This window comes from Scylla paramamosain, chromosome 34 (assembly GCF_035594125.1).
Source record: "Scylla paramamosain isolate STU-SP2022 chromosome 34, ASM3559412v1, whole genome shotgun sequence".
NCBI classification, from domain to species: domain Eukaryota; kingdom Metazoa; phylum Arthropoda; class Malacostraca; order Decapoda; family Portunidae; genus Scylla; species Scylla paramamosain.
In genome coordinates, this window is record NC_087184.1 from 3275001 (window position 1) to 3287500 (window position 12500).

Genomic DNA, 12500 nt, shown 5'->3' on the forward strand with positions numbered 1-12500 from the left:
TGGAACGGACTCAGTAATCAATGTAGTTAGTGCTAGGACACTAGAGAGCTTTAAGAGAAGATTAGACAAGTTTATGGATGGGGATAGCAGATGGAAATAGGTAGGTGTGTTTCATACAGGGACTGCCACGTGTAAGCCTGGTCGCTTCTTGCAGCTTCCCTTATTTCTTATGTTCTTCTTATGTTCTCTCTCTCTCTCTCTCTCTCTCTCTCTCTCTCTCTCTCTCTCTCTCTCTCTCTCTCTCTCTCTCTCTCTCTCTCTCTCTCTCTCTCTCTCTCTCTCTCTCTCTCTCTCTCTCTCTCTCTCTCTCTCTCTCTCTCTCTCTCTCTCTCTCTCTCTCTCTCTCTCTCTCTCTCTCTCTCTCTCTCTCTCTCTCTCTCTCTCTCTCTCTCATTGACCTTTATTATCGAAGGAGCATTGGAGAACATGACTCCTGTTAAATCACTTCCTAATAAGGAGAAAGGAGGAGGAGGAGGACGAGATGATGGGGGAAGGAAATTAGCACAGAAAAATACCTGGACGTCAAATACTAGTGTGGTAAACGTGTGGTGACAAGAATATTGGACAAGCCTTGCACTGAATGATATAGTCGGGATGTACTTTGTTTTGCTCTACATGTAACAGCCTTTGTACAGCGCTGACGTGGCCTTGTCGAGGGAGATGGCTGGGAGGAGGACATCTAACGAGTACTAGCAGTGAAAGAGCAGTGTTAAGTGGCATGTAAGAAGTAAATGGATAGAAATAATAATATGATGAAACGGTGATATGAATTAAGCATGGAAGTCAAGAACTCCCTGCCTGCTTCTGTATTTCCACCTTCCTATGACTTGAATTCCTTCAAGAGGGAGGTTTCAAGACACTTATTCATCAATTTTTGACTACTGCTTTGACCCTTTTATGGGACTGGCATTTCAGTGGGCTTTTTTTTTTTTATGTGGAATTTTGTTGCCCTTGGCCAGTGTCCCTCCTACTTAAAAGAGAGAGAGAGAGAGAGAGAGAGAGAGAGAGAGAGAGAGAGAGAGAGGAGAGAGAGAGAGAGAGAGAGACGCGGGTGTTAAGGCGAGGTTGTTTAGGGAGCCTAATCGGGAGTAAACTCGCCTCATTACACCTGTGGCTCTCTTGACCTTCACCTGTAATAAATATGTGAAATAGAAAAAGAAAAACTCATTCGGAACATAAGATGGAAATGCAACACCAGTGCCGCGTCTGAAGAGGAGGAGCTTAGGTGTCACATGCCAGTAATATTGAGCAAGAGTGGCTTGTTTCGTTTCACTTGCATTGGTTCTGCTCACTAGCGTCCTTGCTGGCCGCTGACACGCCCCTCGCTGCAAGGAGGGCTCCAAGTTGAGCCACGTGTATTTCTCACGATATAAACATCAACTGGATATCTTTAATTTTCTGTCTCTTTCCACTGTTGTTTTCGCTCTGATGTTTATAGGAATTCATAATATCAGCAGTTAGTTGAAAGATTAGCAAGTACAGACGTAAAGAGGAAAATCAGATAAAATGTTTTTGATGACAACTTTAATATGGATGTCTTGTACGAGAGGACTTTTAAGATGCGGGAAAGCGTGGATATACAAATAGTAACTCCAATTACACGAGTTTCAAGTAGCAAAACAAGCAGCGGACTTCATGCAGCCTATGCCTTTGTGCTGATACAGACAACCTACAGCGCAAATGTTGTCTGCATAACCTAAACCAGGTCTATAGCAAATTCTCAGAGCCGATATGTAGTAGGCCTGTTGACATTTGCAAATTATTTATCGTCTTACTTATGCTTCATGAAAAAGAAAACTTGTATGGGTTAATACAGTTTCTGTCCACGATATCAATCTACAATTTTCGTGAATACGCTTAGGCAGGAAATCCCATTTTATCGATCTGACTGACGCATGACTTAGGATTCCTGGTTCTGTTTCCACTTCCTGGCACACTTACAGTAAGTGGGACGCCTGGTGTCAGTGGCAGTGCACGTTGTCATTTTGTAAGGCGATAGTCAGAACACTCACCTGTGAAATGCGGAGAACAAATAACGTGCCGAGGTTTCTACTTGTTTCAAATGCCGTAAACACTTTTGTTTGCACTCTCTCTCTCTCTCTCTCTCTCTCTCTCTCTCTCTCTCTCTCTCTCTCTCTCTCTCTCTCTCTCTCTCTCTCTCTCTCTCTCTCTCTCTCTCTCTCTCCTGACAGTATTGTGCGGCATTGCGAAAAGACAACTTCCCTTTTTTGTTTTCACTTAAAGTCACATGACCCAATAGCACAGTGTTCTATTGTAAAATATTAACAAATAAAAAGAAGGAAAGCAGAAATGGTAAATGCACACACAGGGACACACGTGACGAGGGGCGGGGCTGAGTGGCGCCACGCACCCTGACAAGGCGGAACTGGTGAGGTGAAAAGTTGTTTGTATCATTTACTCGGTGTCGTCATTATTTTCAGAAGTAAAACAAGAGAACTACACTCTTCTGTTTATGACAACGAAGTGTTTTGTACCATAAACTCCCGTCACAATACCCTGCAAGGAAAGTTTCTATTTATTTATGTTTTTTTTATGATTCTTTTTTTTTTTTTCGGTTTGACGTCCTGTTTTTCTAGTAGTCTATCAGGGCCAGGACGGTGCCTCCTAAGGACTTCGGATATGGCATTTGGGAACCGTTACCGCGAGTGGATGCCCTTCCTACCGTGGCAAGGATTCGAATCTGTGTGCTTAAGGATCCCTCGGTCCTCAAAGCGCGCGCGGTTCCCACTGCACCACGGCAGTTTATTTATTCATACATCTATTATTTTTTATTATTTACTTTTTCATTTATTTATTTATATTTCTTCTTCTTTCGGCTGCTCCCATTTAGCGGTCGCCACAGCGGATCACTCTTCTCCATTGCGCTCGATCTTCTGCGCCTTCCTCTGTCACGCCCACCACTTGCATGTCTCCCTTCACAGCATCCATAAACCTTCTCTTTGGTCTCCCTCTCCTCCTCCTGCCAGGTAGATCCATGTCCAGCATCCTCCTCCCCACATCCCCCTCGTCACGCCTCCTGACATGTCCAAACCACCTCAGCCTAGCCTCCCTTGCTTTGTCCTCAAAACCGACGTACGTGTGTTGTTCCTCTGATGTAATCATTTCTGATTTTATCCATCCTCGTCACTCCAAGAGCAAATCGCAACATCTTCAATTCCAATACTTCCAACTCCGCTTCCTGCTTTTTAGTTAGTGGTACTGTTTCCATACCGTACAGCATGGCGGGTCTCACCACTGTTTTATAAATCTTTCCCTTAGTTCTTGGGAAACCTTTCTGTCACATGTCACTGCTGCCGTCTTCCTCCACCCATTCCATCCCGCTTGCACTCTCTTCTTTACCTCCCTACCACAGTCTCTATTACTCTGGACCGTGGACCCCAAATATCTAAATTCGTCAACCTTTGTCATTTGCACACCTTGTAGCTTTATTGTCTCCCCATCACCTCCGTTGAGACACATGTACTCAGTCTTGGTCCTGCTCACTTTCAATCCCCTTCTCTCCAGTGCATATCTCCACCTCTCTAACTCTGTCTCCACTTCTTCCCGGTTTTCGCAACAGATCACTACGTCGTCTGCGAGCATCATAGTTCGTGGGGATTCCTGTCTGACCTCATCAGTCAGTCTGTCCTTCACTACTGCAGACAGGAAGGGGCTCAAAGCCGATCCCTAGTGCAGTCCCACCTCCACTCCGAAACCCTCCGTCATTCCTGCAGCACACCTTACTGCTGCTACGCTGTTTTCGTACATGTCCTTCACCACCTTCACATACTTCTCTGCCACTCCGAGCACCTCATGCAATACCACAGCTCTTCTCTCGGCACCCGATCGTAAGCCTTTTCTAGATCTATAAACACACAATGCAGCTCCTTCTGTTCTTCCCAGCCAAGCTTCCCAGCCAAGCTCGGATAAATGGGGAGGGTTGCGTCAGGAAGGGCATCCGGCGTAAAAAATTGCCAATACAATGATGCGGATTATAAATGAGAGCCCAATTTGTTTATATTTATTAATTTATTTTATTGATTTAATTTTATTTTATTTATTTGTTTTACTTTTCTTCGCCAAGGGGATAGAGTTCAGCTGACTAAATGAAAGTAATGCTACCTGTACGTAACTTTGTGGCCTCAGTGAGTCAGGAGACTGGGAGGCACGAGTCAGGGGGAGGTATTCTGGAGTCGGGGGCACGAGTCAGGGGGGAGAGAGGCTGGAATTTTGGGGCCTAGTCAGGGGAGGGAAGTTGGAGTTGTGGAATGAGCAGTTTTGAGGAAGGAGGTCGGCAGTGAGGTGGTCAGATGCAGCTTTGATGAGTAACCTGCTTAGACGCCCAACCCTTCAGGAAGTAAACAGTTCACAGAAGCCACAGAACGTCTGACTTCTCATCTCTCTAAAATTTCTGATTGAGGCAAAGCAAACTTAGTATTGTTCAATGCCTCAAAAACTCAATTCCTCCATCTATCAATTCGACACAACCTTCCAGACAACAATTCCCTCTTCTTCAGTGACACTCAACTGTCCCCCTCTTCTACACTGAGCATTCTCAGTCTGTCCTTTACTTATAATCTAAACTGGAAACTTCACATCTCATCTCTAGCTAAAACAGCTTCCATGGAGTTAGGTGTCCTGAGTCGTCTCAGCCAGTTTTTCTCACCCCCCACCCCCCGCGCTGCTAACTCTGTACTTATCTGTCCATGTATGGAGTATGTTTCACATGTAATTGGGTGTTCCATTCATACCGCTCTTTTAGACAGGGTGGAATGAAAAGCTTTTCGTCTTATCAAGTTCTCTCGTCTAAATGACTGTCTTCAGCCTCTTTCTATCTCTTGCTATTTTCTATCGCTATTTTCATGCTAACTGCTCTTCTGATCTTGCTAACTGCATGCCTCTCCTCCTCCCGCGGCCTCGCTGCACAAGACTTTCTTCTTTCTCTCACCCCTATTCTGTCCTTCTTTCTAATGCAAGAGTTAACCAGTATTCTCAGTCATTCATCCTTTTCTCTGGTAAACCCTGGAATTCCCTGCCTGCTTCTGTATTTCCACCTTCCTATGACTTGAACTCTTTCAAGAGGGAGGTTTCAAGGCACTTATCCTGTAATTTTTGACTACCGCTTTCGACTCTGTTCGGGGACCGGCACCTCAATGGGCCTTTTTTTTTTTTTTTTTTGCCCGGTGCTCCTCTTACATCAAAAAAAAAAAAAAAAAGAAAAGAAAAGAATTGGGTGCAAGAGTCAAGGGGAGGGAGGCAGGAATTAGGTGCACGAGTCAGGAGGGAGGAAAGGTGGAGTTGGTTGCAGGAGTCAGGGAGAAAGAGACTGGAAGCAAGGGGCACGAGTCAGGAGTCAGGGAAGCGAGGCAGGAATTGGAGGCAAGAGTCAAGGGGAGGGAGGCTGGAGTTGTGGATGCGTCAGTTTGGAGGAAGGGCTTTGGCAGCGAGGTGGTCAGATGCAGCTTTGATGAGTAACCTGCAGCTGGAGAGTGATGCAGGTAATTGGATCGCCGTTGTGACAATAGGTAGACTCATCCTGCTGGCCTTGGATGTGGCGGGGCGTGGACAGGGAATAGCCAGGTTGTGCTGGAAAGAGATCTATTTTATCTGTTTATCTATTTATTTGATGTTTTTTTTTTCTATTCTATTCATTGATTTATTTTATTCATTTATATTACTGATTTTTCTCGTTTATTTTATTTATTTACCTTTTTTTTTTAAGGGACGGGAAGAGAAGGAGGCGATATTATAAACCCTTTTCCGCCAAGTTAGTCTGAATGATGTTAAATAACTAAAACATTTTTCGAACCGGGCGTTACCAAGTGGGGACAGAAATGGAATGCGAATGGATGCGGTGGAAATGGGACAGGGGGTGGTGGGGGAGGGGGAAAGAGGCCATATATATATCCCGCCAAGTTAGTCTGAATGCGTAATATTATCAAGTCAGTAAGTCGCTTTTAGAATTGTGAATTATTAAATGGAAGAGGACCAGGATGGGAGGGTTGGGGGCGGGGGGGGGGAGGATGCTGTGATAATGGAACAGGAGAGGAAAGAGGCCGTGTATGTCCCGCCAAGCTAGTCTGCACACAATATTAGATCTGCGAAGTCACATTCTAAAAAAAAAAATAAAATAAATAAAACAGTTGGAAAAGGAAGCAACCGGATATGGATGAGCAAAATAGCGAAATGGAAAGAAATGGCGTGTTGTCGGAAGGAACAGGAGGAAATGGGAATGGTCCGTGTCCTGCAAAGTAAGACTGAACACGGCATGACAAGTGTGTGTGTGTGTGTGTGTGTGTGTGTGTGTGTGTGTGTGTGTGTGTGTGTGTGTGTGTGTGTGTGTGTGTGTGTGTGTGTGTTTCTGTCTGTCTGTCTGTCTGTCTTTCTGTCTTCTGAATCACGCTGAGGAGGAGTGTGAATGCAATATTACAAGTCTGTGTGGGTCTGTGTGTCTCTGCGCGTCCCGAGTCACGTTAGGAAAGAGGTGGTCCATGTCTCGGGTCCAGCCAAGTAGGAATGAACGCAGCATGACAAGTCTGTGGGGTTCTGCTTTAAATCTGTGTTAGTCTGCTTGCCTGTCTGTCTATCTGTTCGTCTGTCTGTCTGTCTGTTTGTCTGTCTATTCGTCTGTCTGTCTGTGTGTGCGCCTCCCGAGTCACTGCGCCACGGCCTAGATTAGCCATGAGTCTTGAGAAGCGCAGCTGTTTGTGTCGGTCACAGCTCGGGGGAAGGGATGGAGTAGGGGGGGTTAGGTTAGCACGGCACGACAGAAGGGAGGGAAGTGGGTGAAGAGCAGGGGGAAGGAGGGATGAGTGCTGGGGATTGGGGAGGAGAGGGAGGAAATGATGTGGAGAGAGTAGGAGGAAATTGGTAAGTTAGTGGCCAGGAGGGAGGAGGAAAGCCCAAGGAGAGGGTGGAGCTGAGGTGGACAGAGAGCAAGTGGAGGTGGAGGGGAATAGAAGGCTGTGGATGAGAGACAGGTAGGTTGAAGGGATATTGGTAAGTGGAGGAGATCGGAAAATGTGGAAGGGGACAGTATTTATACTTAATGAGGTGGACAAAGGTTAAAGAAGGTGGTGGGGAACGGGAATTAAGTAAGATGGGGGAAGGTGGAGAGGTGCATGAGAAGGTGGAAGGGGTTAGTGGAGGTGTAGGGACTGGTGGAGTGATAAGGAGGCAAGAGGAGATAGTGGAAAGGACCTGGGAGAAGTGAAGGGGAGCATTAGAAGGTGGAATGGATAGTGGAACTGGTGGAGGAACTGGTGGAAGCATAAAGGGACATAAGATAGTGGAGGAGGTTGGAGGAGGTGGAGGGAGTGGTGCAAAAAAGTGGAAGTGGTCAGCGGTGGAGGTGTAGGGGGATAGGAGAAGGTGGAAGAGACATAAATTGGGCTGGTGGAGGAATAAGGGGACATGAGATAGTGGAGGAGGTTGGGGGAAGTGGAGCAGAGGACTGAACCACTAAGAGGGCACGAGGTAAGCAGCTGAGGGGATGGTAAGTCACGGAGGCTTTGAGCGGTTGCCTCGTCTGTCTCCAGTAACGCAGTGGCAACGTAAAAGAAAGGTTTTCTACACCTCCACCTCCACGACCTGCACTGCCTCAGCCCCGTGGAGGAAGGACCTGTCTGTTTCTCCACCATGCTGTCTCTCTTTGACGTCGCCTGGTGGAGGAAGAGTGGAGATGAGTGTGGAGATGCTACCTTGGAAGATGTAATTGTCTGCCTCTTTTGTGGCTTACCTTGTGTACGTGTGTGTTTGTGGCTGGCGTATTAGTGTGTGCGTTTGTCTGGTGCTTACTTAGTGTTTGTGTCGAGTGTTTCAAGTTTGTGCTGCGATGGTAGAGTGGAGTGGTGTGGTGGTGCTGTCGTCCCGCTGTCGTGCTGTCGTGTTGATCCAAACCCTGGCCCTGGAGGATTTATGATAAATATTGTGCTGGAAGTAGGAAAAGTCAGGGAAAAGATATGAGATGTTCCTGAAAATTGTAATTGGATATGATGGGTACGTGTGTGTGTGTGTGTGTTTGTGTGTGTGTGTGTGTGTAGGTACGAAGGACCGAGAAATTGGTCCTCTTTGGCGCACACACACACACACACACACACACACACACACACACACACACACACACACACACACACACACACACACACACACACATGCACAACACTGTCCAATAAACCAAAACAAGCCATTACTCTCTTCTTCATTAAACACCAGCAGTCTTTCCTTAATAAAAGCTGCCTAGCAATAAGCCAGGAAGACCAATCAGTCAGTGTTCCTATCAAGTCCCTCAACTCAACGCGTAGCAAACACCAGTTAACAAGCGAGGCATTCATAATTATCACCAACAATTATAACCTTGAGAACCAGAGGGCATAACTTCGGGAAACAGTAAACTTATCAGTAACATCCGTAAAGTCAAGAAAACTGTGTTACTGTTACCTGTGGCTCTTAATTGCCGTGTCTTAACTTGATTACCCACCTGTCAGAAATGAGCAGGGAGGAACGGTTACCTGAGCGATGAGGGACCGGCGTGTGGCAGGTGTGGGATGTTAATTACCTTCCCCCTCGCCAGGTATGAAGCTTGGTGCTGTATTAACCTTTCATCCTCCTCCTTAGGTCCTTTTCAACTTCTATATTCATTTCACGAGACATGATTTACCGTTTTCACCTTTACTATCCTGCATTTTTAAATAGTTAAGTGGTGTCGCTTATCATAAACAGACATGTAATGCCTAACGGATCTGCTGCTGCTTTTTCTTCTTTTTCTCGATCCTTTTTGTTGCTTTGTGTTCCTCCTTGACAGGCATTGTGTTTGCACTGAAGAGTATGAGCTTCTATGCATCGTCCTCGTGAAAATGGCGTTCTATGTTCCTGCTTTCATCAAAGTGTGGCCTTGCTCCTCGTCTTCTGAGGCAGGAGTGAGGTGTGCTTTGAGAGGTGAACACGCAAGGCAAAAGTTCCCAAGAGTGCATTTAAGTTTTCCTTGACGAGAGATGCTGAGGCTCGAGGAAGTTGGTCAAGATAACGTAAGGTCCTGAAATGAAGTGTGGCGTCTCGTCGTGAGTTGTGTAATTCTAATTCCTTGTTTTCTTGGTTGTTAAGTATCAAGTCCTCGCCCTTGTCATGTGCGGAATCAGTCCTCGCTCTAGAAACCAGCAAGTTCAGGTGACGCTCGAGTGTTGCCTTTGGTGCACCACTGCCTCGTGTATCCTGATGTCTTGTGTTATTCATTCATCGTATGGCGCTGCATAGTCCTGGTCGGTGGTCGAATATTGCTCACTAATAATTCCCATTGTGTTTAGCGTTTTCCCGTATCATTAAGTCCTCTGGGCTATCAATTGTCAGGATTTGTAAGGAGACTGTCAGCACACCGGAGGAATTAAGGCTAAGAAAAAAAAGCAAAACAGTGGCAATGAAAGCAGATTACTCTACTTCTGTCAATGTACGTAGGGTGCGCCTGCTCTCAGCCTTGTCGCCGCGCAGGGCATCAGAACCCACTCCTCCGCGCGTGTGGCTTGTTGCAATTCCACTTTGGCCAAGTAAGAGATGGAAGTTTTCGTCTCTGTAATAATGTTTTGTTCTAATTTTTTTTTTCTTTTGTTGCAGAGAAATAAGGAGTTTGTGCAGGACGTGCTATACAACTCCAGGAAGGACGGTAAGCTCTCTCTCTCTCTCTCTCTCTCTCTCTCTCTCTCTCTCTCTCTCTCTCTCTCTCTCTCCTCTCTCTCTCTCTCTCTCCTCTCGTTGTTTCTTTCCTCTCCCCATTATCATGCATCGTATCTCCTCTTTCTCCTATCGGTAACTTTTCTTTCTTCTTCCTTACCTTCCTTATCTCCTTCTCCTCCTTCTTCCTTATTTTCTTTATTTCTTCTTTCTGTCCCTCGTCCATCTCTGTTTTATTTTTCTCCCCTTCTTTCTTCCTTCCCCCTTCTCTTCTTTCTTCCTTCCCTCTGTCCGTCCTTTATCCTTATCTCCTCTTACTCCTATCTTTCCTTCCTTCTCCTTCCCTTCTTCCTTCCCTCTGTCTTTCTTTCATCTCTGTCTCCTCTTGCTTCCTTCTCTCTATCCTTCCTTCGCTTATATTTAATTTTCCTCGTATCCTTCCTTCTTTCTTTCCTCCCACCTTCCCTCCTTTCTTCCTTCCTTGCCTTAGTCCTGCTTTCGTTCCTCTTTCCTCTTTGTTTTACCCTTCTTCTTAACTTCTGTCTTTCTTTTTGTCCCGCCTTCAGATCTGTCTCACCTTTCTCCCTGCTTCTCTCTGTTCCTCCTCTTTCAGCGTGATTTCTCTCGTTCACATTCCTTGCCTTCTCTCCTTTCGCGTCTCTTTTACCACTTATCTCGAGCACACTTCTGACCTAACTTCACTTTTCCTCTGTCTCTCTATCGCTTTACATTTCCTCTCTGTTCTCCTCCTCGCTTTTCCTTTCTTCTTTTCCTGCTTTTTATTGGTATCCTCACTCGTCATTTCGTCACTGCATCCTACTTATCTTCTCACTTTCTTGTATTTTTTACTGCCTAGTTTACTACTGCGTGTTAGTGTTAGTCCTGATATGTCTTGTTGATGTACCTGTCAACGCACATCTCTGAATTAATTATGGTGAGGGAATAGGAGATATTATTATTGTTATTATTGTTCTTGTTGTTGCTGCTGTTGTTATTATTATTATTATTATTATTATTATTATTATTATTATTATTATTATTATTATCATTATTATTATTATTATTATTATTATTATTATTATTATTATTATTATTATTATTATTATCATTATTATCATCATCATCACCATCATCATCATCATTATCATCATCATCATCATCATCATCATCATCATCATCATCATCATCATCATCATCTCTGCCCTGCAAACAACGTAATTCTGTGTACATCAGTGGCAGGTATTAAGGTTTCCAGGAGACTATTATTATTTTTGTCGTGATACCCGGAAATCCTTTACTGCGTCTTTGTGTCGTGGTATTAAAGACAAAATTGGGATTATATTGTTTTATCACTTTTGTAGAGCAATTAAAATTTGCGGCGCGCTTGTGTGTTCAGATGGAGTTGTTTGAAGCGTCTCTCGTGACAAAACACAAGATTATTACAGTACGAAAGAGCTGTCACAGCCAGGCGGTGAGGCGAGGGGGTGCGCCGTGCACCTGTTGCAGGAAGACAGGTGGGGATGATACAGGTGAGGTGAGGTACAGTCATGTCCACCAGTCACCTTGCCACACTCAATGCCAATGTGGTTAGCGTTGTGCTTCAGTCTTAATTCCCTGACCTGCTGCCAGTCTGTCAGTTGTCGCTGTGTAAGGAGACTGTCAGCAACACTCGAGGCTTAAGCCTGAGGGACGGCGCCAAAAAAAAATGTTGCATTGAGTGCGGCAGGTTAGTTGACTTCTGAGCGTGACTTTACTGGTGACGTAAGGCAGAGAAGGCAGCAGATGTCTAATTGATGTGTGTGTGTCTCCGCAGCCTCCTCGGGATCTATGCTGGACGAGGGCCGCGCGCTGTGGCGGCGCGTTGGGTCCCGGCGGCGGCGGTCAGGCACGCCCAGGGAACTGCCCAAGGAGCCTGTCATGGGCAGGGAACAGCCTCGCCGCGCCTCCGCCCACTCGCCCACCAGGGCCGCCTCCTCCTCCCCCGTGAGGCAGCCCGCCGCCACACACCAGCAGAGAAGCAGCTCCATATCAGTGCCGCGCGCCTCCAGCACACTCCCCAAAGGCTTCAGCATGGCGCCCCGCGGCACGCCGCCCCCGTCCAGGGACACCTCGTCGCCGCAGCAGAGGAGCTCAGACTCCACCTACGGGTCGCCCTCCCATGAGAGGAACAAGTCAGAGTCGCCTTCCAGGGATTCCTCTTCCCGTAACTCCACCCCGCGGGGCACCCCCACCAAGTCGTCCCCCATCCCCGGCACCCCAACCCGGGAAGTGCCCCGCCGCCCCAGCCTCACCCGCGCCGCCAGCTTCGACAGCCCCTCCGTCAGCCCGCGGCGGTCCAGCCTTCGCAGCGCAGTGCTCCGCCTCCGCTGCGAGTCTCAAGACACAGCCGAGGAGGACGAGGAGGAGGAGGAGAGCACGCCCGCTGTCACCTTCAGGGGGATAGACAGAGAGGACGAGGATGAGGAGGACGAGGAAGAGGATGAGGAGGATGACGACGAGGAAGACGAGGAGGAGGAGATGAGTGAGGGCAAAGGGTCCAGCCGAGTGGTGAACGGGGAGGGCGGGGTGAAGAGCAGGACCAAGGGGCGGAGGCGGGCCAAAGGGCGGCGGGGCAGGACTCAAGTGGAGCCCCAGCGGTCCCAAGACCTGGACTCACCCAGCAATGCCGCCGTACCCATCGTGGAGGTAAGGACTCGGACTCTCTCTCTCTCTCTCTCTCTCTCTCTCTCTCTCTCTCTCTCTCTCTCTCTCTCTCTCTCTCTCTCTCTGGTTTTTACGGCTCTGTCTTTGTGTCTATTTTTTTTCGTGTTTTTTTTTGTGTGCATTTTTGTTATATA

The 12500-nt window shown here is 46.9% G+C and overlaps 1 protein-coding gene across 1 annotated transcript in view; it reads left to right on the forward strand.

The window, feature by feature from the left end:
• LOC135089906 (rap guanine nucleotide exchange factor 4-like) overlaps positions 1 to 12500 on the forward strand; it is a 197483-nt gene that overhangs the window by 128682 nt on the left and 56301 nt on the right. The window contains 2 exon segments of the mRNA XM_063986088.1: positions 9607 to 9655; positions 11477 to 12348. Of these exon segments, the coding sequence (XP_063842158.1) occupies positions 9607 to 9655; positions 11477 to 12348 (921 nt within the window).